General features: G+C 36.4%; 1 protein-coding gene across 5 annotated transcripts in view; it reads left to right on the forward strand.

Annotated features, from left to right (window-relative positions):
• The window catches only part of SEPTIN7 (septin 7), a 104,058-nt gene that overhangs the window by 69,176 nt on the left and 9,789 nt on the right, over nucleotides 1-25,093 (forward strand). For all 5 annotated transcript variants that reach the window (XM_024750767.1, XM_024750768.1, XM_024750766.1 and 2 more), the window contains 6 exons: nucleotides 691-825; nucleotides 6,355-6,472; nucleotides 9,447-9,539; nucleotides 10,441-10,537; nucleotides 11,957-12,008; nucleotides 16,597-16,722. In XM_024750767.1, the coding sequence (XP_024606535.1) occupies nucleotides 691-825; nucleotides 6,355-6,472; nucleotides 9,447-9,539; nucleotides 10,441-10,537; nucleotides 11,957-12,008; nucleotides 16,597-16,722 (621 nt within the window). The remainder of the gene's footprint in view (nucleotides 1-690; nucleotides 826-6,354; nucleotides 6,473-9,446; nucleotides 9,540-10,440; nucleotides 10,538-11,956; nucleotides 12,009-16,596; nucleotides 16,723-25,093) is intronic.

Genomic DNA, 25,093 nt, shown 5'->3' on the forward strand with positions numbered 1-25,093 from the left:
CCCCGGGAAGTCCCCAGTTCCCCATTTTTTTTTTTTTTTTTTTTTTTTTTTTTGTGTGTGTGTGTGTGTGTGGTACGCGGGCCTCTCACTGCTGCGGCCTCTCCCGCCACGGAGCACAGGCTCCGGACGCGCAGGCCCAGCAGCCATGGGTCACGGGCCCAGCCGCTCCGCGGCATGTGGGATCCTCCCGGACCAGGGCACGAACCCGCGTCCCCTGCATCGGCAGGCGGACTCTCAACCACTGCGCCACCAGGGAAGCCCCACATTGTTTTTTGAAATAAATTTCTGTCAACTTTTGAAACACCTAAGTAACAGTTCATTATGAGGTTTCTGTATTGTTTAATCTTTTCATTTGAAATATAAAACTCTTTGAATATAATTTTTCATATTGTAAAGTGTCTTAGCATTGATATATTTATTAATGCAAGTAATATGATAATTTAGTTGTGTCTGACTCTAAACAGTTTTCTTCTGTTTGGAAAGTTTAGAAATAATGAATCAAGATTTATTCAACATAATTTATATGTTTTTAAATCAGTATATGTAGAATAATTTGAGGCGTTTTTTTCCATTGGTTACATAGGTTTTGTGTATTTAAAAATATTGATTATTGCCCTTTAACAGAGTCATCAATTGTATGTTCATATGTAGAATTACAACTTAATTATTTTATTTATCTGCATTCTACAGCTGGCAGCCTGTTATCGACTACATTGATAGTAAGTTTGAGGACTACCTAAATGCAGAATCTAGAGTGAACAGACGTCAGATGCCTGATAACAGAGTGCAGTGTTGTTTATACTTCATTGCTCCTTCAGGACATGGGTCAGTACCTTGATGCTTCTGATAACCTTTTTTGTTGTTGTTTTATTATTACTCTTCTTTGGGTGCATATTTTAGTAACCCTCATCTCTGTGGAGTACATTTAACTTTACCAGTTGTAAAGTTCCAAATTGCATATAAAAATGGCTTATAGGAAGCCTTTTTTTAAGTCCTAGACAAACTAACAATGATTTTACTTCTTAGTTTGTCATGCATAAGACTTTACCTGCTTCATGGAGAGGAATATTGTTTCCATCATGTTTGGTGTCTCAGTGTGGCTAATTTAGCTTTCTTTTTGACCAATCTGCCACTAATTGAAGATCAAATAAGGAGAAACAGCCATCAAAATTAGCTAGACATATTCTAAGAAACTCCAAAGATGTTATTTACTATAGATCTGGTAGAGAAGGCTGCAAAAAAAACTTAAATACCAAGGTTCTCATGTGCCATTTTTTTCTTCACTAAATCTACTTGTCTTCTTGTTTCATCTTAGCTGTCACAGTCAAATTGTTTAAGTATCATATCATCAGTACTAACCTTCTACTTATTAGGAGTTAAAATTAAGATCTGAGTATCTAGACATTTATCTGATCTGCTTGTTAGTACGGCCAGCCTATAATCCTTGTTTTGTTGTTTGTATTTCTTTGTCATTTTGAGTAGATATGTGGGTCATTGTCAACTGCAGATGTTCGTAATTACTCTTCTTTCATCTTTGGATAAATGACTCAGCATAACTCAGCCACCTGATGATTGTAACTCCACCATCTCTCCACCAGAAGGAACTGGACTGTTTTATAGCATCAGACTAAATAGTATTAAGTCATCTAACACCCAAATTACAGTAGTGTAAACCAGTTCCTTCAAAAGAGTACCTTTCTCTTCTGTTTTTTCTTCACCTTTTGCCTAGGCTAGTGGCCGTTATCACCATCTTGGTTGAGCAGAAAGCCTTAATTATTTAGATTACCAGTTTTGCACTGTCTGACTGTAGTGGTGCAAATGTTTCTTCTTTTATTTCTAATATTATTCTACAGTATTCAATTTACATATTTAAAGCACAAAATTGACTCATCTACTTAAAAGACTCAAAAAAAAAATTCTCAGAAATACCACACTGTATAGCTTTTTCTGTGTCCTTGTTAGCGTCTTTCTGAATTTATATATATACATATTTTATCATTCTAGTTTAACTTGTTAGGGCTTTTTCCTGGAAGCCAACAGGGTAAAATCTTAACCTGCAGTTAAGTCAATAGAAATTTGTCAGTTTATATCCAGTTTTATTATTTTAGATCTTTTGGACTCTCACCAAGATTTGGTAATTCTCATGAAATCACATTTCTCTTATTCCCTGCGGGAAAATATATTTCTTAAAATTGCATGGGAAATACGATTTTTTTATTTAAAGAAAAAATTTTGAAATTATGTGTAGTGGCTTTGGGCCATTTCTTGTTTGTCACAAGGGATGAGAGTTCCAAATTTTAATTTCTTATGTATAAAAATATGATTTTGAGTAGTTTCTCAGCTTAACTATTTTTAGAAATGGAGCAAAGTTTTGCCCATTGGTATGTGCTGCTATGCATTAAGTGAAAGAATATGACACTGAATTTTCCGTAGAGAGTTCCAAATTCCCTGCTCACTACATAGTGAAATTCCAGGCAACATAATAGATGAATTAGGACCTTTCTGGCTTATCTGGGTAATCCCTGGATTCCCTTTTTAAACGTACTGTTTTTGGAGTAAATATAAATTGGTGCAACAGTGTATTTTCAGTGTCCCCCATCTCACCCCACCAATTGTAGTCACTGAACAAAGGGTTAATTTATGATGTCAGCTGTTGTTGCTTCATTTTCTTTGTTCAGTGATTGGTAACTGACTTGGAACTTGAATTTTGTTTTGTTTTGTTTTGTTTTTAATTTATTTGGTTGTGCCAGGTCTTAGTTGTGGCAGGTGGGCTACTTAGCTGCGGCTCGCCAGCTCCTTAGTTGCAGCTTGCTGGCTTCTCAGTTGTGGCTTGCCAGCTCCTTAGTTGCAGCATGTGAACTCTTAGTTGTGGCATGCATGTGGGATCTAGTTCCCTGACCAGGGATCGAACCTGGGCCCCCTGCATTGGGAGCACAGAGTTTTATCCCCTGTGCCACCAGGGGAGCCCCTGAACTTGAAATTTATTTATTTATTTATTTATTTGCGGTACGCGGGCCTCTCACTGTTGTGGCCTCTCGTTGTGGAGCACAGGCTCCGGACGTGCAGGCTCAGCGGCCATGGCTCACGGGCCCAGCCGCTCCGCGGCATGTGGGATCTTCCCGGACTGGGACACGAACCCGTGTCCCCTGCATCAGCAGGTGGACTCTCAACCACTGTGCCACCAGGGAAGCCCCCGAACTTGAATTTTTAAATGGTGTTTTTACAAACTTTTTGAATGTTGATTGCCACTTTGAAAAAACAGTGTCACTTAGTGAGTTTTATATAGTTTTTTTCCCTTAGAAATATATATATGTATGTATATTTAATAAATGCTTGTCATTTGCCCTCTAGTCATTTTACTTATTTTGCTGTAGGCTTTGAGGTTAAATAGTCTTTTCCCTCTAATTTGGGTTTATCTTCTAGAAATTCTAAAAAGGACTTTCCATTGTGTAAAAAAAACATTTAAAAACTAAATTTGTTGGAAAAGATGACCTGAAATAAAACTAAATGGACAGAGGAAAGATTTCAACCGGAATGTAATCTACTGTGAAATAAGTGTTTTCTGCTGTTGACATTTTGTATGCTTCTGAAATTTGTATTCTAATTTAAAAGGGCGGAAAGATTTTATCGGGGCTTTAATAAAGGTTACATTTAAAGTTTGATTTTTTTTTAACTGATTTAAATGTACTTCAGCCCTGTTGTTTTATATTTGAGAAGCTGACTTCCCCAATTTCCTTGTCACGGCTATTTTCAAGCATCTTTCTCTTTAAAAGTTGAAATAATATAATGTTCTGCAAATGTTGTTTTAAGTGTAAAATCTTGTTAACTTGGATTTTGATTTTAATATTTTATATTAAATGCTCTTATGATTTATTAAAATTTTAGATTAACTGATTCTGTCATCGGCTTAATGAGGTGGTAGTGGTGGTAATTTAAATTTGTCATGAGTATAATCTGGAAGGTGAACTCTAAAAATTTACAAATCTGAGATTGATTGACTGGGCCATGGCTTTTATCTTTAGTATCATGATGTAATGATTGATGAAACAATCAAAACTTAAATTTTTTCTCAGAAATCGAAAGGTTTTTCAGTTAGCACTAGTGAGGTAAGGGTGCTATTTACAGATAAATATAGTGTTATTCCAGCCACACACTCTTTTCTGAAGTTTTTTCTGTAGTGTTCTCTGAATGCCAAGATCAAAATTCAGAGGATTTAAGACGAGAATTAGAGTTGGAGGTAGCTATCTTATTTCTCTGTATCTGCCTTCCTGCCTCCTTACCCCATCTTTCTGCCAGTCAGCGTCACTACCACAAAGAAGTATATAGTATTATTTGTTAGTGAAAAGGAATACCTCATTAGTCTCTGGACCCCCAATACGCCCAACATTGTATATATATTAAACTATAGTACTCTAAGAGAACCCTAAGAAGGGCTTTCTCTTTATTTTAAAATATTAGTCAATAAAATTTATAATGAAATTAGATCTTTATTCCATTTTCCTCATGTTTTATAAAAGTTAAGGAACACCACATTTCTGTGTAAAATATTGCTGTTACCTTCATTTATTTTTGTAGAATGTTAATTTTTAGTCTACAGTATATTCTAGATGTGAGGAATAGCAGGTTTTTATTTAAAGTTATTCAAAGATGTAAGGAAAATCACAGCAACTTACTTTTTTAGTCAACAGATATTGGATACCTTCTCAAGTATTGACACTGTATTAGATATAAGAGATACAGATGAATGAGACAAAGGCCTTGCTTTTGAGGATCTTCTAGTGAGAAGATGGGAAAACCAAATACATAAGTAAGCAGTTACTATGTGGCAAATTGAGTGTTGTGATCACTTAGAAAGATGCCTAGTCTTAGGTTAGAGAAGAATTCCCAGAGGAAATGAGGATAGTAAGCGAGGTCCTAAAGGATGACTAGGAATTAGGCAAGCCAAGTAGAAGGGGGATGGGAATGGAGTCTGTTCCAGGCAAAGGCAGTAGTAGCCTATGGCCAGAGATCAAAGTATGGTGCTTTTAAGGAATTGTGAGAAGTTCAAAAAGGCTGGCACGTTGGAAGTAGGAGGTAGCAAAAATGCTAAGGGATGCTAAGAGATGAGGACAGCTGGAGAGGCTGTGTTTTCACAGGGCTTGTAGGCCACACTAGCTAAGGAATCTGGCTTTAGTAAGGTTTTTAGTCAAGGAATGACCTGATGATCAGATTTGGATTTTAGAAAAACCATTCTGACTGCAGTGTACATGGTTTGGAGAGATAGATTCTTGTCATTATCCATACCAAAAGTATACTTTGGTGGCCTGAATCAAAGTAATGGAAATGGAGATAAATATATAAATATCTTTATTTGTTCAGCAGGTCCTGGGGAATCTTTGGAATTGAGGATTAGAGGAAGGAGGAATTCTGGGTTTCAGACTTGAGTAATTGGGTGGATTGTAGTGCTGTTCACTGAGATAGAAAGCACAGAAGGGGAAGGAAAACGTGGGGGCTCAGATGAGCTTTTGATTTTGAGGTGCCAAAATGGGATATCCGAGTAGTATTTCCACTGGGTGGACACAAGCCTTTAACACAGGAGTGAGATCTGAGCTGGGTATAAAGACTCGGGAGTCATTGACCCATAGAGGATAATAGAAGTCATTGTAGTTAATGATAAGCTTACAGAATGCAGAGTGAGAAGAGAAGACCTTCTAGAGAATTCTGAGGAATGTACGTATTAAGGAGACTAGCTTACAAAGAGGATCCTGAAAATTACCCTAAGTGAAGAGCTTGTGAGGGAGTAATGTCAATGTTGCATAATGGGCAAATTAAAAAATACTGGTACACACCACAGTATTTATGAGTTGGCTGCTGCTAATTAATTTGCAGCATGGTAGTATTTGGTGACCTTCTTGAAAGTATAATGGCAAAGTGGAGGCAGCAGTTAGAGTGTAATAGGTAAAAGGGATGAAGAAGATTCTCTTTTGAGCCTCTTCTCTGAGAAATACAGTTGGTAGCAAGAAGTGAAGGAGGACTAAATTTTTCATTTAAAAACAAAACAAAGATTTCCCAAGTTTTGAGTAGTAAATGTAGAGACTGCTGTAGGAAAGCCTATTAGGAGCCTCCTGGTTTTTCTAATTCTTCTTTAGGGCCCAAACCCTATGACCAGGGTGTTAAAGGACAGGAGTCAAAGCCTTCTTAGCCACTCCAATGCTTCTTGAAATCCTGTTCTTCCTAACTGTTGCTGGCCCAATACACCTTCAGGGAGTGTTTCTGATGAGTAAGTAAAGTAGTTCCAATGTATGTAATTTAACGTTGGGATGTGAAGAATCTCTTCTCCTAAACTGATCAATCCAGTCATATTGTGTATTTCAGACTTAAACCATTGGATATTGAGTTTATGAAGCGTTTGCATGAAAAAGTGAATATCATTCCACTTATTGCCAAAGCAGACACACTCACACCAGAGGAGTGCCAACAGTTTAAGAAACAGGTAAGTAGAATGAGTTTGAACTCTTGGGTTTCTAATATCATTCATGTAATTTGCGGTTTTTCATATTTTCAGTATAATGTGTTACAGTGTATTCCTCTTGCTACTTTACTATATGGTTGTTTACAGTGTATTAAAAATAACTCTTGAAAATAGTCTTCTGCTTTAGTTTTCTCCTAGGAGCCCATAAGTATTATCATATGCCCTTATCCTTTCAATTTAAATAGGCTATTTTAGATGTTTCCGTATAGCTTCCACCAGCACCCTCCCACACCCTTTAGAATTACTTTCCTAGACTGAATTCCCAGGAACAGGATTACTTTTTGAAAGGGTATGATTATTTTATCTCCCTCCCCCACCTACCCATTTTGTCAATCAACAATCAAATTCGTTTTATAACGGGTATATTTGTTCCAATGTCTTGCCAGCATTGTTTGTCATTTTTATTTTTAAAACTTTTTTGGCATAAAGTGGTACCTAATTTGATTTAATTTAATTTTCCAGAAAAGCTGAACACTTTAAAGCAGGGGTTTATTTTTCCCTCATTGTTGTGTTTGGTTTATTATATATTATATTTTATGAAATGTAGGGTCAGTTTCTGGAACTATTGTACTTTCCTATTCCAATTTCCTATTCCAATTTCCTATTTTTAAGCTTTAGGCCAGTTTTCTGTCTTTTAAACTGCGGCTGTGTTGTATAATATTTTTAAATAGATGTTAGAGTTAATTATCTCTTATTGTCCTTATAGTCCCCTTTGTAACAAGATACTTTGGTTCTTCACCTTTTTCAGTATGAATTTTAGAATAACTTGAAACCTATTACAAAAACAAAAGCCTGTGGAAATTTGCTTTGAAATTGTGTTAAATCTGTATAGATTTTGATGTTTTAGTGTATCATTTTTACTACATATATCTGGTATTTCTACCAGGAGTATATGTTTTTATTTTATACTTATTCACTCCATTTTTATTTTGTAATGTGCTGTTTCTAAGTTCAAATACTAATCATATAATAACATTTCTCTTCTTCTGTCTTGATTTGTATGTATCTTGATTTGTATTTGTTCTAAGAACTAAGAGATAAAGACGAATAAGCAATGATCTCTACTTCCGGATTGGTCACATTGTAGGGTTGTACAATTTTCTTTTTCTTCGTTTATGCTTTTAAAAAACTTCTTAAAAAATAAATTTATTTATTTTATTTATTTACTTTTGGCTGTGTTGGGTCTTCGTTGCTGCACACGGGCTTTCTCTAGTTGCGGCAAGGGGGGGCTACTTTTTTTTTTTTTTTTTTGTGGTATGCGGGCCCCTCACTGCCGTGGCCTCTCCCGCCGTGGAGCATAGGCTCTAGACGCGCAGGCCCAGCGGCCACAGCTCACGGGCCTAGCCGCTCCGCGGCACGTGGGATCTTCCCGGACCGGGGCACAAACCCGTGTCCCCTGCATCGACAGGCGGACTCTCAACCACTGCGCCACCAGGGAAGCCCGGGGGGCTACTCTTCGTTGCAGTGCACGGGCTTCTCATTGTGGTGGCTTATCTTGTTGCAGAGCATGGGGTCTAGGGCATGCAGACTCAGTAGTTGTGGCTCGTGGGCTCTAGAGCGCAGGCTCAGTAGTTGTGGCGCATGGACTTAGTTGCTCCGCGGCATGTGGGATCTTCCCAGACCAGGGCTCGAACCCGTGTCCCCTGCATTGGCAGGTAGATTCTTAACCACTGCGCCACCAGGGAAGCCCTAAAAAACGTTTTTAACCAAGGGTGTTTATCAGAGTCGTCTAGAGAACTTTTTCAGAATGAGTTACTGGAGCATATTTCTACCAGTTGGTTCTGTAGGTTAAGATAGGGCTTTTGTATTCATTATTTTGAAGATGCTCACTCAGGCCATTTTAATATACAACCTCTGACTAAGAACCACTGCTCCTAGAGCTAGCTGCTAGTGTTCCTTTCTTCTTCTAGTCATGTATTTGACATCTCATCGTTTATCTTCTTGGGTTTTTTTGTATATAGACATATGTAACTCAATTGTAAAAAATATGTGGTCCTATTTTTCTCAGTGGCAGTTTTACTTCTGTCTGGTTTAGTAACTGTGTTGCACATTTTGTTTAGGTTCCCTTTACTGCTGCTGGGGACCCCGGCAGTGAGAGAAGCGCTGAACTACCAGTACAGGCAGGGAGCTAGCTATAGGTATATTAGCCATCAGTTTGTTATGAGTTTGAATAGGGTAGGTATTCAACATTATTTAGATGTCTGTATTCTTATTAGAATTTGGAGTGATTTTGGACAAGATAATTTAATTTGAACTAGGTCATTCTGATGTTATTAATAAGTTTGTCTTTCTTTTTCCTGCACTCTCATTGATTATTATTATAAACTCATTAGCTTCTTAATTTCCAGGGCATGTTTTCTCCCTGTGTGCTTTGCTTGATCTTATATGTGTTGCTCCTTGATTTGTGTGCATGCACATGTACGTGCAAGGATATTTTCTGATAAGTGTGCACTTTGTTTTTCCTGGAGCCAATGCTATACTTAATTTTCCTTACCTTTGCTAAATTCTACTAAAAATTTTAGGTGAGTTTAAGCTTTGTTGATTCAGATGAATAAAACAGTTGGTAAGAGTTTATCTAGAGGAAGTATCTCAGTCTTTATAAATAAATGACCTAAAGCCATTAGAGTAGAAATCAGCTAGAGAAATCCCTTTCTGGGTTCTTACATCATTTTTAGAACTCTTTTGGTTATAACCATATGACTTTTAACACTTCTGCAGTAATTGGATTTTGAGAATGGTACTTTTATATATCAACTTTATGGTTAAAGAAAAGACTAGCATAGTACTTTGGTTTAGATGACATTTTGCATCATTGAAAAACAGTAAAGGAACTGGAACTGAGGACTCAGGAGTTTAAGAAGAGTATAATAAAAATAAGGCTACTTTACTAAAATTATGTGTGATGCTCTTTTGCTGACTTCCTCTTTCATTTTAGATAATGAAAGAAATCCAAGAACATAAAATTAAAATATATGAATTCCCAGAGACAGATGATGAAGAAGAAAATAAGCTTGTTAAAAAGATAAAGGTAGGTTCATTCCCATACATATACTAAAATGTTTTAGGGACTTAAAAATACTATAATAGCTGCTGGAAAGACCAAAAATATCAGTGTTTTTAAACAGTTGACTTACAAACTAAATAGAGAGGTTATTCAGTATTGAATTCAACTTTATGATTAACTTTGTTGTTTGGCTATTATGTATCATAAAGCATTGTATGGAATAGAGAGATGAATAATGTAATTCTTGTCTTCATGTGGTTTTCAGTTAACTGATTTGATATTTTATAATTTTCCCCCTAAAAACAGGTAATGGGAAAGAAAAGGGGGGCGTAATAAGAAGGGAAAGGATTTGTTCTTAAGCACTGTTATGCTTAATCTTTGTTTTAAGACCAAAAATAAGTTTTCTTTTGTCCTTTCATAAGAATCAACCAAAAATCTATACCGACATAATTTTCTGTATTTTTAAATTATAGTGGTTTCCTAAGTACCCTGGACCTAAAAATGATGTACTGACTAATGGCATTCTCTGCCTCCAGGGCTGTTAGGGTTGGTTTGTGATCAGGTAGGCAAGCTAGCCACAAGCCTCATTTTTCTCCTCTAACTGCTAATATATTTTTTATCCTTTTTAATTTTTCCAATATGGGGCAGCTTCTTTTTGGAATGATGTTTTAACAAATAATTTGATCAGCATATGCCTTAGTATTCTTAAATTTTCAGTGAAAATATTTTATTTATTGTTTACATTGGTGACAATACCATATAATGGCATTTTACTAAATAGTAATTGAATGGCCTATAAAAATGAATGCAGAAACTGTCGGGGTAATAATTGTTTTTGCTTATCTGTTGAGTAATGTAACTTCTTTATTCTTGAATTTGTGAGGACTACAGAGATATATTTGAACAAGAGTACTTTGTTTTATAGGACCGTTTACCTCTTGCTGTGGTAGGTAGTAATACTATCATTGAAGTTAATGGCAAAAGGGTCAGAGGAAGGCAGTATCCTTGGGGTGTTGCTGAAGGTAAGGTTTTCTTCAGTGAATGGCTTTCTATAAGATCTCACAAATGTGATTAAAAATATTTGTATTTATAGTAAGTAGTATGATATGCATACTGCATTGATACAGTCTAGATTTTCAAAGATAGTTCTGAATTCAGTTTCATTGAGTCTCATTTCCTCAAGTTTCTCAGACCTTGTGTCCTACTAAGTCAGGCAAGTACGTGTTAAATCTTAACGGTGTAGTACTTTAGAAGCCACTTGTCAGTACCCACCCTCCCACCTCTGCCTCACCATTAAGTCTATTCCTGTTTTTTTGTTTGAAAACTCTTACAATGCAGGAGTTCTTTATGTGGGGACCAAAGATTGCTTCCAAGGGATCTAATAAACCTTCTGAAATTGAGAACAATTTTGGAAAAGGCCTGTCACTTTTATCTGAGTCTCAGATGGGTCTGGGACCCTCAAGAATGAGAACTGTCAGAAGCTCAATTAAAACATTCAGTTTCTTTTCCTCAGGACAGAAGTCACCTTTTTTGGCATCACATCTTTAGAGCAAAAAGATTTCATTATTAAGAGATCCTCTACTAATTTTTTAAGGAGTGTTAAACAACAATAAAATCTTAGTTATAGCATCAATTCTCAACAAGGCCTTCTTGGCAATAGACATGTTTCCCCAAATTTGTGTTTATTATACTGGTTTTACTAATATTTAATCTTCTGTATTATAGTAACTTGGAATCAAGATTTGAGTCATGATTGTTCTCTTTGTTGGTATTACTTTGAAAAATTCTGTAATTTTTAGAATATTTTCCAAGTTAGTCGTTACCAGTGACTTTCCCGACCAGTGATACTGTGCTCATTCCCAGCTCTGTCATCGCCATGTAACCTTCAGTTGCTGAGCTGAGGCTTTAGAACTAGTACAGCCCTTAGAAATAATGCACAGAAGAAATTGCTTTGTATCTTTAGTTTTAGGTACCTCCCCCACCAAAGAGTGTTCTTTTAGTGATACGTTTTTAAAAAATAAAGAACCTTAATGTTCTTGGCTCAAGTTTTCATTTTAGTTACCTCAGGGAAGTTTTTCTAAAGTGATCCCCTGCTCATCCCCAACACTGAACTTTTAAAATGCATTTTATTATTGAATAAATACATTTTCAACCAATAAAGAGAAATATATGATGTCCTCTTTCAAAATGTCAAAATTGTTTGCTTTTGGAGAGCTCATTTGTTAGGTTTAAATTTTATTATTGAGGATTAAACTACAATAAAGTAATATAGCACAGTCGTCTGATGTGCCCTTAAATTAAGTACTATGTTACAGTGTTAAATCTTAATGAAAAATTGATCTAAGCTATTTTGCATATTCTCTCATTGTTGTTAACACCCAGTTTCCTCTGAAAAGACTGGGTTTAGTGGAAATAATGTATGTGATCTATTTTTTTTATAGTTGAAAATGGTGAACATTGTGATTTTACAATTCTAAGAAATATGTTGATAAGGTAAGTGTGAGTAATGATGAAAATAACATAAATTTTTTCTTCCCCTAAATAAAATTAGAGTTAGACAGATTTAACTTTTCGTCTTGTATAAATTTAGCTAATTTAAAGTGGTATCTTCGTTCTAGCCCTGAAGTAAGCACTGCAGTAAGCACTGCATAGAGACAACTTGGGTTATTTTGCCAAGGTTTTGAAGTCAAGAGTGAAAATACAAAATAGGCTGTGTGGCTAAGGATATATAGGAAAATGGGTCTCTTGATCATTATACTTTGTGTTAAGGTTTAATACTGAAAGAGGTATGGAAAGTGGAAAGGAAAAGGCTTTTGCTCTTCTTTAATGTGGAAACTGTGGAAGGGAGGGCTAAGTTTTGGGTCAAAAACTTGACTTTGAGTATTTAAAAATACATAGCTTGGTAGCTGGTGAGTGGAGTGTTTTTGTTACTGGAACACTGTGAACAAAACTGATCTTCCTCCCAGGAGGGAAAACATTACTCCTAAATTGTACCTTGTGCACCTGATGAAAGAGAAGGAAAGCATGTGAGAACAGGACGTTGAGGTTTTTCTGATTAGAGGACCAGGACCTGAATTGGAAAATCAGTAGCAGAGAGGGAAATCCTGAAGAAAAAGTTGAAAAGAACCAGAGACATTAGTGGGCAAGGAACAGAAAGGGGATCAAAATGAACCTCAGTGTTTTCATGCTGAGATAAATTCCTTTCTCATGCCATTTCATACCCTTTTGCTACTTCTCTCCTCTCTCATCTTGCTTGCTTCTCCAGACCCTCACTATGTACTATTCTCTTCAACCTCCAGTTTTAGATGGTCATCTTAAGTTGGTGTCTCTTCATTTTCATACTATTCACTTTCCCAAAACACAGGAATCTCTTGAGCTATGTTGAAGTAGTAACATGCATATTGATAATTGGAAATCATGGAACAAGAATAAGATCATTCTTAAAAGGGGAAAATATGAGTCAAACTGCTACCTCAAGAAATATACAAGAGATGAAAGTGAATTTTGAAGTCAAAGAGATTGCCATGTAATTGGTTTTTCTCAAAAGACCTCATGACGGGGTGTTTTGGTAGAAAGTGGATGACGGAGTTAATTTAGCCATTGGGGTTGCCATGCCTCACACAGTGGGAGAAGAGCAAATGCATATGAAAGGGTGGTCATCTTTGATTTTGAGAATACAACACTTCAGGTTCTGTTACGAACTCTTTCCTTTCACTTCCATTTTTAAGATGTGACTTTAGAAGAACTAATAATCTCTTATGATATTATATATGTAAGGAATGTTTCATAAGTATTAATTGCCAGTACATTCCCTCTGATTTTATTTTCCTCAATTTTAAATCTGTGCTGCTTGCCTAGTGCCTGAGACAATGATATTCTATAAGTTTGTCTTATGTGTTTTTTGTTTTGTTTTGTTTTTTGGTTTTTTTTTTGCGGGCCTCTCACTGTTGTGGCCTTTCCTGCTGCGGAGCACAGGCTCCGGATGTGCAGGCTCAGCTGCCATGGCTCACGGGCCCAGCCGCTCTGTGGCATGTGGGATCCTCCCGGACCGGGGCACAAACCCGTGTTCCCTGCATCGGCAGGCGGACCCTCAACCACTGCACCACCAGGGAAGCCCATCTTATGTGTTTTTTAAATATGCAATCAATAATTGCCTATATACCTAAAATACTATAGACAAGAAGGCTAGTTACTGAGTCAGAAGCTAGACTTTGAACATTTGAAGGTACACAGTGACATCTGGTGAGTGGGACTCACTAGTATGGAAGCATTATAAGCAGGAAGGACCATTCCTGCAGGAAGATTTAGTACAGGAAAGCAACAGGACAATCATACATATGTATGAAAATATAAAAAATTCTAAAATTATGTAATATATAAGTAGATGTGTGCTGTGATGAGGTTGCTTAGATGTATTAAAGAAACTCAGAGTAAGTGGTAAGTGGTATGTTATCATGGAGTGGGTCAGATAGGAAGAGATTCATGGAAATAGATGCCTTAAGATGGATTAGGATAAATACAGTCATTAAATCTTTATTTGTGGGATTGGGAGTGGTCCTACTTAACATTTTTAACAAGTAGGATGAAGATATTGGCTTCAGCTCCTTGAGGTAGATTATTAGGCAAATTTGCTTAATAAAAAATTCATTTATTTGTTAAATTTGTTTTAGCACACTTGTTTTTCTTTCCTAAGGCATAAATGTTCACTTATGCTAGATGTTCATTTGGCTTCTTAACACAATTTTTCATTTATAGTCTTTGAGACGTGTAAAACATCCTTGATAAGTATGCTTTGAAAATGATAAGCTTAGGAATATGTTACTTTATTGCTTTTCCTTTTAATTTCGGAGGAGAGATGAGAAAGATGTATATATTATGTAGCTCATGTCTTTATGATAAAGGCACCTAGTGGATATTTAATAAATACATGAAGGAAATATCAATGCCAGTGTTCCATATGTCTGTAAGTTCCAAGTAATTGAAATCCTGCAGGTTAAATTTAGGAGTAGTGGTTGCTTCTAAGAAACATTCAAGTTCAAAGCTGTGTCACTTTACTAATTAAGAGAACTAGCTGTTGCAGGCAAACCAAGGAAGACAATGGAAAGAGGAAAACTTGATAAAAATAAGTTTCAGGGTGTGGCAGTGGACAGTGCAGAAATCAAATAGAGAAGGAAAACAAAAGGAGAGAAGAGAGTGCTTTGTTATCAGCAATAAGAAATGGAAAAGATGAATAAATTCCGGAAACTGTGGAGAAAACTATATTACTAATTATTTTCAGAGTGGAGGAACAGGTTGATTTTTAGAAGGATAAAGTAAAATATTTAAGTAAGTGGAAATAGAGATTTCTATATCCTGAAAAATACCAGAACCAGGTAATCATAAAAAAAGCTATTTTAGTAAAAGGGAAAAATATTTCACTATCTAAAATGTTGATGACATTAACAAAAATAGTTTAACAACTAGTTAATAAGTCCACCTTATTTTTGTTTTATACATCTTGTATTTCAGCTACTAAAGTACTTTACCTCAGGTCTTTTAGTTATTTTTCCGTGATTCATTGATGAGATAATATTTAAAAATTACAAGAAGATTGTTTCATATTGGCACAGTTATTATTCTCTGCTTAGAGAAACTGATAACAGTAATTTTAGAAAGTCAACAGTGTTTATTATAACTCAGCTTCAAATCAGTTCTTTTTAAAGGGCCCATTATGTGCTATCTGTGGCAAGAGTACAAAAGGTGATGGCATGTTTTTTGTAAAAGGGAGTGTTTACAGTGTAGTTGAAAACGTTATGTGGTGTCACCTATAACATATATTGGTACCAAAAAAATGACTGACCACCAAGGAGAAAGTTGTCCTGGGTTAGAGTGGTTTGACTTCGAGACTGCAAAGAGAGCTCCCAAAGCAGTAGAATTCTGAAGTTTGAGAGTCAGTGACAAATTAACATGAACTATTCAGTCCCAGTCATTGGATATGCTAGGAGTAAGGAACTGTCTGACTTGACTAAAGTACAGAAGGATAGAGCTTTAGGTGTAACTCTAGTGGCCATAGAGAGGATATATTCATCAAGGGACAGAGTATAAAGGGAGATGAGGCTTGTGGAAAAACACAGTCTTAGAAATCGGAGGAGTTAAGCTATCAGAAAACTGCATGGAAATGTCCAATACTAGGTGAATCAGAGTAATTGAACATCACATTCTGTTTACAAAAGGGAAAGTAGTAGTAACTGTTTCCTGGATATCAGGAAGAATAAATACAGAGTAACACCTTTATGTTTGTCTCCCATAAGGAAATTTTGGTAAAGTGGTGGAGATGAAAGATGGGGGATTGCAGCTGCAGGAATGAATGATGAGAAAAGGGAAGATCAAATGATACAGAATACTCCCACACCACGTATATCCAAAAACACTGCTGCATTGGTAAAGGATACCGTAGAGCAGCTCAGGGAGTCTTTTAGCATCTTGAAACATTAAGGAATGATGAAATTGTCTCATCTATTGTATAGTTGTCTCCTATGGATTGATTTTATGTATGATAGATACGCTATGAGCAGACATTCATTTAACCAAAATACCACATTTAATGGACAATTTGATTAAACAGAAATTTACTCAAGATTAAAATTCCCCAGTTTGCATCCAACTTGATATGTGATCTAAAGTGTCCCTATGTATTACCTGAATAAAAACTCAAATATTAATAATATTGCTAAAAGGAAAGCAATTTCTTTTGCTTTGTGAACTTTAGTAGGAGCTAATCTACTTTTCCTTCTCTAGTAAAATAAAATATATACTAGAAAGGTAAATACTCTTCTCTAGAAATGTCATTCTTTAGTAACTGCTTTGAGAGGATTTATGCTCCTAAACTTTCATCTGGAACCTAATTTTCCATTGGTGTCAAGTTAGCTCATTGTGTCTTACTCTGCCTTACGTGTGAATGAAGACAGATGGATGCCATCTCCCTTAAGAATAGTCTTTTGCTCATTTTAAGTCTGAAATTTTTGTTTTACTAAAATTTTGAATTTACACCAAAGCTTTCTTAATAGAAGCAAACTCTTGATGTGTCATTTATTTATGACAGAACACACATGCAGGACTTGAAAGATGTCACTAATAATGTACACTATGAGAACTACCGGAGCAGAAAACTGGCAGCTGTGACTTACAATGGAGTTGATAATAACAAGAATAAAGGGCAGCTTACTAAGTAAGTATACATTGTTTCCTCCAGAAAAGGTATTATTTATGTAGTAAATAATCATATTGTTTCATCAAATTCCTCTTGGCTACTCAATAGAAAATTGGGATAAAGTTCTTTAGGTACAACAGTCAAATTTATATTGTCAAGCTTTGTTTGTTGGAGGAAGTGTAGTTTTATAACCTTGTTCCTTAAGTGAAAGAGCCATGCATTCTCTTCTGGTCTTTGCCATCATCTTAATAACCTACGTAACACATTTAATAGATCCCCAACTAGAAATCAAATAGCTCCTTCAGCATTTTTTTTTTTTTAAGGGAAGAGAACAGTTTCTACCAAGTAACCCTTAAACCCATTTTACTCTTTAAGATAAATATCCCATAGTCTCTTTAAAGAGACTAAACATAGAGCTTCTACCTTTTATTATGTCTTTTTAAAATAAACCATTTTGGAAGCAGAGTGTTTACTAGAAGATTATTTAGAAATAAGGGACAGGACCAAACAAAAGGAACATTTAATTATTGTAGTCTTGGTTACCTTTTCTATTGCTATTGTGTATTTCCAGGGAGTAAATAGCTGGAGTTTGGATTTCTTCTGTTGGTTGGTAGAGTGGTGTGAGTGACTCCTGAGTGTATAGCTTCACCCACCCGAGCTAGTATCTTCAAGATGTGGTTTTATGATGGTGTAGGGAAAAGAGATGTGTGAAGAGGCTGGTGAGTTAGCTGGTATAGACTTGGTAACCATGTCTGTTCCCTGTTTTTCCTTTATTTGGGGTTGTTGAAGACCGTAAGTATTATGAAAACCATTTTAACAACGTATGTACATTTTTAGCCAGGTGTTAGGTATTGATATTTAATATTAGAGGATGATCCTGAAGGATCATCTGCATAATAAATAATAAGGGAAGCAAGTTCTCAAAGTAGCAATACTGTGTTATAGTGGTCAGCATTCCTTATAATGGAAGAGAAAAATGTTCCTTTTTGCTTTTTTAGTTATGTCTCCACAGTGGCCCTAAATTCCATAAGAAAGTGCACAAAGCATTAATAATCATTGGCAGAGTCACAAGCAGTTCTCTTTTTTTTTTTTTTTTTTTTTTTGCGGTATGCGGGCCTCTCACTGTTGTGGCCTCTCCCGTTGCGGAGCACAGGCTCCGGACGCGCAGGCTCAGCGGCCATGGCTCACGGGCCCAGCCGCTCCACGGCATGTGGGATCCTCCTGGACCGGGGCACGAACCCATGTCCCCTGCATCGGCAGGCGGACTCTCAACCACTGCGCCACCAGGGAAGCCCGCAGTTCTCTTTTAAAACTGATCTTGGACCTAACTCTGTGTTTATTTTCTTCATGATGTTTGGGTTGTAGCCCCTAATCTCTTTCTTAATTTTGAATTTCTTCTTACACTATTATTAGCGTGCTTATTTGAGGAAATTTATTGATCAGTTTCTAGATTTTTGGCTTTAGAGATCTCCGGAGAGCAATTGCTTTTACTTTAAAATTTTAATTAATTAATTTATTTTTGGCTGCGTTGGGTCTTCGTTGCTGCACTCTGACTTTCTCTAGTTGCAGAGAGTGGGGGCTGCTCTTCGTTGCAGTGGGTGGGCTTCTCATTGTGGAGCATGGGCTCTCTAGTGCAGGCTCAGTAGCTGTGGTGCATGGGCTCTAGAGCGCAGGCTCAGTAGTTGTGGCGCACGGGCTCTAGAGCGCAGGCTCAGTAGTTGTGGCGCACGGGCTGTAGAGCTCAGGCTGAGTAGTTGTGGTGCACAGGCTTAGTTGCTCCGCGGCATGTGAGATCTTCCCGAACTAGGGCTTGAACCTGAGTCCCCTGCATCGGCAGGCAGATTCTTAACCACTGTGCCACCAGGGAAGTCCCAGAGTAATTGGTAAAAAGGTAAATTTCTAGACTCAGTCATTATCAAGAGATTCTGATTCAAAACATGTGGGATGGGCCTGAGAGTTTGTATTTTTAATGAACACCCTAGATGATTTTTTGTTTTTGAAGGGTTTTTTTTGGCTGTGCCGCACAGCACGTGGGATCTTAGTTCCCCAGCCAGGGATCGAACCCATGCCCCCTGCAGTGGAAGTGTGGAGTCCTAACCACTGGACCGCCAGGGAATCCACCACCCCTGTCCTTTTTTTTTTTAACCCTTGATGGTTTCGATATAGGTGATTAGTAACGAACGCATGCTTTACAAAACACTGACTTCTAGCAATTTACTACTGCTATTTTAAAAATTGATGTTTTTTAATATTTAAAATACAAGATTCTACTTGAGGTAAGGTTCAGTGCATGAAAAAAGGCAACGTTTTTAATCTATTTCTTTTTAGCAGAATTTGTATCAAGCAACTCTTATTTAGCACAGAAATATAAAGATCCATCATAGTGAATATTGTTCATAAAATTGAATCCATTTTAAATGCATTTCACTAGTTTATGGACTTTTTAACTGTTTAAAAGAAAAACATACACAATTAAAGCCACTGGTAATTTTGTAATATGTTAAAGCGAAATGTATTGTCAGTACATATCTTTCATTAAATGCATACATTAAGTGTATGCACTTAATGTTCGATTTTTTTCTTTTAAACATTTGTTAATGTGCTAGAAATAAGGATTTTTTTTTCCATAGTTTGAATTTAAGGCTTTTAAAATAGTGCTATTGGGATATTTTTTACTGTTGAATGCAGGTAAGGTAATTCAGAGAAAAATAGTGTTAAAATTCTTCTGCATATACAGAATTCTAGTGTGGATTACTTGAGTTAAACTATAACCCAGGTGAAAACATGAAAAGTAGGATTCTATTGGAAATGTATTTCTTAATGAGATGAATCATGTCTAAACTTTGCCTATGAAAATAATAAAAAAGTTTGTACTGCTAAAAAGCAGATTACCCCAGGAGTTAGTATATTATTTAATTTTACTTTAAGTAATAGAAAAATAAATATTTTTGAAGATTGAACCAACTGGGGAATGGTTGTAATTAGAACAAGTATTGAGATATGATTTGTTAAATTAGGTTTTTACTACTTTATTGAATGATACATACTGAATCTGAAAGAAGTCACTTGGAATTTTTATCCTTTGATTCTATCTAGTATTGTCTTGAAAATGTTAGCTGTTCATTCCAGTTGAATTTTTGGGGAAAAAAAAATCAGTACCAGCAATTTATGGTGCTTTAGCCAATGTAAGGTGCCTTTCTTTATAGCTATGAACCCATCCACAGATAACTGAAAAGAATGGCTAATACTTAAATATGTAAAGTAAGCAAATGTGAGTCTGGGCTTCTTATTGATGTTCTATTTGTATTGCTCCCATGGGACTTTTTTCTCCCTAGCAATGCATCCTTTGATAATGGTGGTACGGAGAGATTGAGGTTTCAGGGAGCTCAGAGTGGAAAAGGTAGAGTCATTAAAGAGAAATTGCCAGTTCTCCAGCCACCTCCCTTTGCTGTATGTCTTAATTCAGAGCATCCTGACAGGGACCCAAATACCATGTTTCTAACACCTGACACCACACCATGCCCTCTTACAGGTTTATGTTATAGTGTTTGATTAATCATTGAAAGAGACTTCTCTCTTGTCACCTGGAGGTTTTCATACCTTCAGTTACAGTGTACCTTAGTAAGGGATAGGTAAGAAGGAGTAGGTCTTTATTCTGTAATGTGAGAAATGGACTGTCTGTTAACTTGGAAATTTTCAGGCAGATCACATTAGGCAAAATTTTGTATGGAAGTTGAGGATCTGGAAATTGATTCTCTTAAAACTGCACAGACTCAAGTAAGTCTCTTCATATAAATAGAGACCTCAGTTTGAAGACCACTGAACTTTGGTCCTTTAAAAAAAAAAAGTGGTCATTTTATCACTTTATTACTTCGTATGGTCTCTAAACAGCATCTGCAGGGAATTTGAGAAAGAAACTTGCGAATAAGGTCATTTATTCATCTGATTGCTGATGGACCTGTATTTTTTAATTGTTCTTATACAATATATAGACATATACATACACATACAGATATACATCTATTTAAAATTTATAGTTACATTAACCTTTGTCTGGCAGTGGACGCTCCACAGAGTGCTAATTACACTTGGTTTTAGAATATAAGTTAATTTTTTTAATGTTAAGCATAAAGTAGATTAATTTTCTTATATTTAATTTTTGGAGCCAGTTTTGGATGGACTGTAGAGTGTACTGAACCATGGGTTAAAAATAAAAATATTTGGTATTTGGTTTATATGTTTCAAAATGTGCCTTTCTGTTTATGTTAGCGGTCCTCGACATCACACTGTATACCTTAAACTGAGACAATATTATATGTCAATTATATCTCAGTAAAGCTGGGGACAAAACCCAAGATTTTGATTATATGGTTAAAACCTGAAACATAGCTGAGCTTGTCTCATCAAATACTGGTTTGTCTCAAGGCTGGAGTCTGGAAAAGTGAGCTCTATTCTTAGCAGATGTTCAGGTATCACTTGTGTCTGGCAAAGAAAATATCAAGTCATCTGTTTTCCTCAGGGCGAGTATATCTTGCCCACCCCTGTCCGGAGGCTGGAGGATGGTTAGAAGTAACAGAAAGGGAGGTCAGGTTCCAAATTAAAAGAGATTCAACAAGGTTGTAAAGGAAAGTGGAGAATTAACCATGTCAGGATTGCAGATCTCTTAAAGTAATCCCCAATAAGGGGAGAGGTATCCTTTTTTGTTCAACATGCTTTTTTAAAGTTTTACTTGCTTCTTCCTTCATGGTCTTCCTTACATCTTTTACAGGCATACCTTGTTTTATTGCACTTTGCTTTATTACACTTCGCAGATAATGTGTTTTTTACAAATTGAAGGTTTGTGGCATACTGCATCAAGCAAATCTGTCTTCGCCATTTTCCCACCGGCATTTGCTTTCTTCATGTCTCTGTGTTAACATTGGTAATTCTCACAATGTTTTAAACCAGGGTTCCCCAACCCCTGGGCCGCGGACTGGTATCGGTCCACGGCCTGTTAGGAACCGGGCCGCACAGCAGGAAGTGAGTGGCGGGCAAGCGAAGCTTCATCTGCTGCTCCCCATCGCTCCCCATTGCTTGCATTACCAGCTGAACCATCGCTCGCATCACTGGCTGAACCATCACTTGCATCACCACCTGAAACACCCCCACGCCCCCGACCAGGTCCGTGGAAAAATTGTCTCCCAACTAAACCCCCCCCCCCCCGCCCCCCACCCAGTCTGTGGAAAAATTGTCTTCCACAAAACCGGTCCTTGGTGCCGAAAAGGTTGGGGACCGCTGTTTTAAACTTTATTATTATTATATTTGTTGTGTTCATCTGTAATCAGTGATCTTTGATGTTCCTCATACGACTCACTAAAGGCTCAGCTGACGGTTAGCATTCTTCAGCAATAACATATTTTTCAATTAAGGTATATACATTGTTTTCTAAGACATAATGCTGCTGCACATCTAATAGACTACAGTGTAGTGTAAACATAACTTTTATGTGCCCTGAGAAGCCAGAAAACTTGTGACTCACTTTATTTCTATATCTGTTCTGCTTTATTGAGGTGGTCAGGTTGGAGTTACCTCTTTCCCATATGTTAATTTTATTTTAGTTTTCTACAGCCTTCTCCATCTGTAGTCTTGGGAAAACTCTGGATAACTGAATTCCTATAAATGACTGAAAATACAGGTTTCTAAAGGCTAATCCTCAGAACTCATGACTAAGTTTTCATTGATCTAAAGAGATATAAAGACAATTTTCTGAAATTTGTCCCAAGTTTTTCCAAAAAAAAAGTAATTTATTCAGTTATATCTTTTACTCTTGTTCATGTGTCCTTTCATGAAAATATGATAGTGTTGTTTTATTTACATTTATTTTTAACACTCTCACTTGGCAAAATAAAATGCTGGTAACTGTTGTTTCCCAGAATGTTTGGAAATTTTTGTTGCTCTTTGAAATTCTTATTTTAAGTGAAATTCCTTTGGAAAATTTTGTATGAAAATTGCTACATGTCTGTATGCATAGTGAGCTACCACACCACTGAAGCAAAAATATGTAAATGTATTTGCTTAATGAGTTCTTCAGAAAAGACCACACATAATTTAAATGAAATGTGGTTGTCTTTTCATTACACTCAAAATGTGGGTCATGTAAGACAGCCACAGTAGGGCCTTACTGGGTCAGCCTTAAGTGTGGTCCTTGCTGTGATTCTGTTGTTGGTCACATGAAAAGGGTAAGTCATCTGGTGGCTTTCAGGAACTGTCACCCCTTGAATAGATCCCTAAAAGGAGCTAAGTTGTATCTTTGGGGGTTTAATGTGCTGTTCAGGTTATATTGTAGCCTTTAAAAAATTTTTTTTTTACCAGGTCTTTTCATTTTTTTTGACTGAGTTGCTTTAAATTTCTCTGACAAGTTTAAGTTTATAAGCTTTAGCTTATCTACGTGTGTGAAGAAGAGTTTTCATTAAAAAGCAGGCAGGTAATGATATAATTTAAATGGTGTTTCTAGTCACCTAATAAAAAAACTTTCATTTGAAATGTGATGACAAAAAGTGATCCTTTTTCTTGGATCATACACCATGATCAAGTGGGATTTATCCCAGGGATGCAAGGATTCTTCAATATACACAAATCAATCAGTGTGATACACCATATTAACAGATTGAAGAAGAAAAGCCATATGATCATCTCAATAGAGGCAGAAAAAGCCTTTGACAAAATTCAACACCCATTTATGATAAAAACTCTCCAGAAAGTGGGCAGAGAGGGAACCTACCTCAACATAATAAAGGCCATATACGACAAACCCACAGCAAACATCATTCTCAATAGTAAAAAACTGAAAGCATTTTCTCTAAGATCAGGAATAAGACAAGGATGTCCACTCTCGCCACTGTTATTCAACATAGTTTTGGAAGTCCTAGCCACGGAAATCAGAGAAGAAAAAGAAATAAAAGGAATACAAATTGGAAAAGAAGAAGTAAAACTGTCACTGTTTGCAGATGACATGATACTATACATAGAGAATCGTAAAGATGCCACCAGAAAACTACTAGAGCTAATCAATGAATTTGGTAAAGTTGCAGGATACAAAATTAACACACAGAAATCTCTTGCATTCCTATACACTAACAACGAAAGATCAGAAAGAGAAATTAAGGAAACAATCCCATTCACCATTGCAACAAAAAGAATAAAATACCTAGGAATAAACCTACAAAAGGTGGTGAAAGACCTGTACTCAGAAAACTATAAAACACTGATGAAAGAGATCAAAGATGACACAAACAGATGGAGAGATATACCATGTTCTTAGATTGGAAGAATCAATATTGTGCAGATGACTATACTACCTAAAGCAATCTACAGATTCAGTGCAATCCCTATCAAATTACCAGTGGCATTTTTTACAGACCTAGAACAAAAAATCTTAAAATTTGTATGGAGACACAAAAGATCCCTAATAGCCAAAGCAATCTTGAGGGAAAAAAACAGAGCTGGAGGAGTCAGACTCCCTGACTTCAGACTATACTACAAAGCTACAGTAATCAAGACAATATGGTGCTGGCACAAAAACAGAAATATAGATCAATGGAACAAGATAGAAAGCCCAGAGATAAACCCACGCACCTATGGTCAACTAATCTATGACAAAGGAGGCAAGGATATACAATGGAGAAAAGACAGTCTCTTCAGTAAGTGGTGCTGGGAAAACTGGACAGCTACATGTAAAAGAATGAAATGAGAACGCTCCCTAACACCATACACAATAATAAAATGGATTCGAGACCTAAAGGTAAGACGGGACACTATAAATCTCTTAGAGGAAAACATAGGAAGAACACTCTTTGACATAAAGATCTTTTTTGATCCACCTCCTAGATTAATGGAAATAAAAACAAAAATAAACAAATGAGACCTAATAAAATTTTTGCAAAGCAAAGGAAACTACAAACAAGACAAAAAGACAGCCCTCAGAATGGGAGAAAATATTTGCAAACGAATCAACGGACAAAGGATTAATCGCCAAAAAATATAAACAGCTCATGCAGCTCAATATAAAAAAAACAACCCAATCCAAAAATGGGCAGAAGACCTAAATAGACATTTCTCCAAAGAAGACATACAGATGGCCAAGAAGCATAGGAAAAGCTGCTCAAAATCACTAATTATTAGAGAAATGCAAATCAAAACTACAGTGAGGTATCACCTCACACCAGTTAGAATGGGCATCATCAGAAAATCTACAAACAACAAATGCTGGAGAGGGTGTGGAGAAAGGGCAACCCTCTTGCACTGTTGTTGGGAATGTAAATTGATACAGTCACTATGGAGAACAGTATGGAGGTTCCTTAAAAAACTAAAAGTAAAATTACCATATGACCCAGCAATCCCACTACTGGGC

The sequence above is a fragment of the Neophocaena asiaeorientalis genome, unplaced genomic scaffold, assembly GCF_003031525.2.
Source record: "Neophocaena asiaeorientalis asiaeorientalis breed wild unplaced genomic scaffold, Neophocaena_asiaeorientalis_V1.1 scaffold164, whole genome shotgun sequence".
In the NCBI taxonomy this organism is placed as follows: domain Eukaryota; kingdom Metazoa; phylum Chordata; class Mammalia; order Artiodactyla; family Phocoenidae; genus Neophocaena; species Neophocaena asiaeorientalis.